At 37.3% G+C, this 4,081-nt stretch overlaps 1 protein-coding gene across 1 annotated transcript; it reads right to left on the bottom strand.

Moving 5' to 3' along the window:
• Positions 1 to 1,499: 1,499 nt before the first annotated feature.
• LOC125166284 (olfactory receptor 2W1-like) lies at positions 1,500 to 2,444 on the bottom strand. The gene has a single exon (XM_047860131.1). It carries the CDS (start codon positions 2,442 to 2,444, stop codon positions 1,500 to 1,502), a length of 945 nt encoding a protein of 314 aa, XP_047716087.1.
• Positions 2,445 to 4,081: the final 1,637 nt, after the last annotated feature.

Below are 4,081 nucleotides of genomic sequence, written 5' to 3'. Positions count from 1 at the left end.
CACCATAATTGAATACAAGGAGAACAATTATAAAACTAAAGGGCAAGAATATCATATTAAATAAAGAATAACTTAAAATTTTTTTTTAACATTTATTCATTTGTGAGAGACAGCACAAGTAGGGTAGGGGCAGACAGAGAGGGAGACACAGAATTTAAGCAGGCTCTAGGCTCTGAGCTGTCAGCACAGAGTCTGACGCGGGGCTTGAACTCACAAGCTGTGAGAGCATGACCTGAGCCAAAGTCGGAAGCTTAACTGACTGAGCCACCCAGGTACCCCAAGAATAACTTTTGATATTGATTTAATTTCATAAAACTTCTCATTTCCTTCATTACTCTTATCTAAAAGCCTCGAGAAACCATTACCCATCTATTTCCCCATGTCTATAGAAAGGAAATTAATTAAAATATATAAAACCATGTACATTTTCTGTTTAGAGACCCAGTGTCTCTCTATTCTCTGTAACAGTAGTTCTCAAACCTTAGCCTGATCAACAGTAGTGTTGACTAAAAACATCAGTTTCTGGGTCCATCCTGTATTGTTGGTTGAATAGGTCTGAAGTGGGTCCAGTGTTGTTCAGTTTGATACTTACCAAGTAATTCTTTTGGTGCTGGTCCAAGGACCGCATGATTTTACAGGAAAGAGCCCAAAGTCCTTATTAGGCCATGGATAGGAAAAGCTAAGCTACTCTAAAAAACAGACCCCAAAATAGATTGGCTTAATTAATATTAAATAAGAATGAAGATTTTTCTGCTGTAAGAGTCTGGAGGCATTGCTCTTCTTCTGGGTGGTTGTGGTTCCATCTTATTGCTCCATTCCCTCTTAGGGATATTGTCAAAGCTAGAAACTCTCCACATTCATATCCTAGACAGCAGGAACAAGATGGAGAAGGCTGAGGGTAAACGGCTTCATATTTGAGAAGATAACCCAGGAATTGCACACATTGCTTTCCTGGCATTATGTTTTTGGAAGCCAGTCTTGGAAATGTGATATGCAGGATGGTGGCCCTGGGCCCAGTTAAAACTTGAGGGAGAAGGTGGATAGGTATCGGTGAGCAGTTGATCTGCACCACAAAATCCCCAATGACAACAACAGGTGGATGAAAGTTAGTGTCATTTTTTACATAAAAGCGTTAAGTCTGGAAGAAAAAAATCAATGTCCAGTGTAACCCTACATTAAAATAAATTTTCATGTGAAGTATTTTCTTAATACCTTGAACATATATTTCTGTACTTAGCCACTTTTCACAATTCTAGGTTTACATGTCTGTAGTTCCTGATTAGTCTTGAAGGCTTTTAAGTGTACGAATTCAAGTTTCCTTATGTGTCTGCATCTCTATCTCCTTATAATTTCTGTACTTATTTAATTGTTAATAAATCAGTATGTAGCACAATTCTTGGTACAAGGTAAACATCCAATAAATGCTGTTTGTGAAAGTGAATCATTCATCTTCTGTTGGTAAAGGTCAGTGTTATTTCCTTACCTCTCTTCCACCTAACTCATGACTTTGCTGAACATTTTCTCACATACAGTATTCTCTTTACTGCATTCTTCACATCTTTGTTTCTTAATGTGTAGATCAGAGGGTTAAGGGTGGGTGTGACAATTGTGTAAAAGAGTGTAAGGAACTTCCCCTCATCTTCAGATGTGTTATTCTGTGGCTTCATGTACATATAAATGATTGTTCCATAAAACAGAGTTACTACTGTGAGGTGGGAACCACATGTATTAAGGACCTTATGCCACCTTGCTGTTGACTTGATCCTCATGACAGCTTGAGTGATAATTGCATATGAGATGAGAATTAGTGATAGAGGTACTAGAAGAAATATCACCCCAAGAGCATAGACGATGACCTCAATTACTTTTGAGTAGACACAAGCCATCTTGAGCAATGCTGGCATCTCACAAATAAAATTATCAACCTCCCGGTGCCCACATCTTGGCAACTTCAAAGTCAAGGAGCAAAGAATTAAGGCACTGCCAAGACCACCTAACCAGGCAGTGAGAACCATCTTCTGGCAAAGCTGAGGGTGCATTACTATTGTGTAGTAAAGAGGTTGACAGACAGCAGCATAGCGATCATAGGCCATCACAGCTAGGAGAAGACATTCTGTGGCTCCAAAGTCAAGGGCAAAGAAGAATTGGAGCACACACCCTCCATAGGTAATAGACTTTGTTGGACCCCATAGATTTGCCAGCATCTGTGGGGTAATGCTAGTTGCATAACAGAGATCCAGAAAAGACAAATTGGATAGGAAGAAATACATGGGAGTATGGAGCTGGCTGTCTAGGTTAGATACAAGGATGATGGTTGTGTTTCCTACCAGAGTCACAATATAGAATATGAAGACAACCCCAGAGATGATGTGTTCTACCTGGGGCTGATCAGAAAACCCCAGCAAGATGAAGTCTGCTGTGGCACTTCCATTGTTTGTGTTCATGACTCCTTATGAAGGTCTAGGCGATAATACCATGGTAATAAAAAAATAGCATCAGGTTTAGGTAGAAATGAAAATCTCTGAAATTTGCATGAGTATTCCCATTTCAGTTGTTTGTGTGCTCTCTCCCGTTCAGAACATTTCTTTTAACACTCTGTGTCAGTGTTCAAAGACTCTCTGTGTGTACTCATACCCAGAGTGGTTCTAAAAATAATATGGTAGGAGCACCTGGGTGGCTCACTTGGCTAAGTGTCTGACTTCTGCTCGGGTCATGATCTCATAGCTTGTGAGTTCAAGCCCTGCATCAGGCTCTATGCTGACAGCTGAGAACTTGGAGCCTGCTTCAGATTGTGTCTCCCTCTGCCTCTCCCACCGCCCATGTGCTCTCTCTCTCTCTCCTTCAGAAATAAAAATTAAATATTTAAAAAAATAAAAATAAAATGTAAACCCTATCACACTGAATTGCAAATCATTGAAAAGGGTAATATGCCATGACAGTTATGTTTCCGTGTTTTCTGGGTAAGCAATAAATCCATAAATTTAATGATATAATTTAGGAGTGGAACATAGTTTGAGTTGTTACTTCATGAAGTTATGATGTAAACGTTAGTTTATCATGACAATTTTTTTCCCTTATCAAAACAGGGGAGTTTGAGGTAAAAAATGAGCAATTTTGTTGGGATAAACACCACTGTTTGATAGTAGAATCACTTTCTATAATCGCTCACATATGTCTGCATGCAGGCATTATCTTCACCCTCACCACCAATCTCCTCCTCATGTTTTCCCTCCTATTCAACATTTCAGACACTGATGTTCCTGTATCAATTTTGGACTTTTTCACTATTTTGTCCTGTTTTTGTGAATGTGTTTTTGTTGCCAAGAAACAAAAAATCCTCCTTCTTCTTAACCATTATTCACATGTACAGTAACCCTGTATTTCTTAGAATATCTTTCATTACTGCTATTATACCTCTTAAATAGACTTACTGATTTGTTGCATAGTTAAAAATTGAATTCCAGAAGCATTTGCTTACTACACACACACATCAACAACCTATGTTAGCTTCTACACACTAGGCCATTCAGCAGAATTGGCAAGATAGATAACTTGAACAAAAGGCAGTTTATTAAGTAATCAGGAAGTTCTTTTTCCTCATGGAATTTACCAATAATATGAGCTGATCCTCTGGTCGCTTCAGAACTCTATAGGTAAAATTTCACTTCAATTCTGAAAGAATACAGAAAAGGGATAAAGAATACATAAATTTCACTCTCTAAATATTTTATCATATCATTAAATAGATGGAATGTTTAATGTCTGAATCAGTCCACTAATTTATTTTAATTTTTAATTTTTAATTTTTGTCATTTATAATTTTTCTGCAGATAATTTCTGACCATGAACTTCAGAATTAAGGTTTTTATATTCATAGTGTGTTTGGAGCCAAGGCATAATAACTTTATTTTCTGCTATTACAGTAAAATAAGGAAATTACATACAGTATATCATTGTTACAAGCATCTTAGTTAGAACCTGAAAATGTTATAATCATGATGAAGGAGCTGTTATTACCAAGTGGTAAGATATAGGAATATAATTTTTCTCACGAGGAAATGGAAATTTAATTTAATTAATG

Source organism: Prionailurus viverrinus, chromosome B2 (assembly GCF_022837055.1).
Source record: "Prionailurus viverrinus isolate Anna chromosome B2, UM_Priviv_1.0, whole genome shotgun sequence".
NCBI lineage: Eukaryota > Metazoa > Chordata > Mammalia > Carnivora > Felidae > Prionailurus > Prionailurus viverrinus.
Note: the sequence above shows the minus strand (reverse complement) of the source record. Positions and strands in the feature narration are given on the sequence as shown.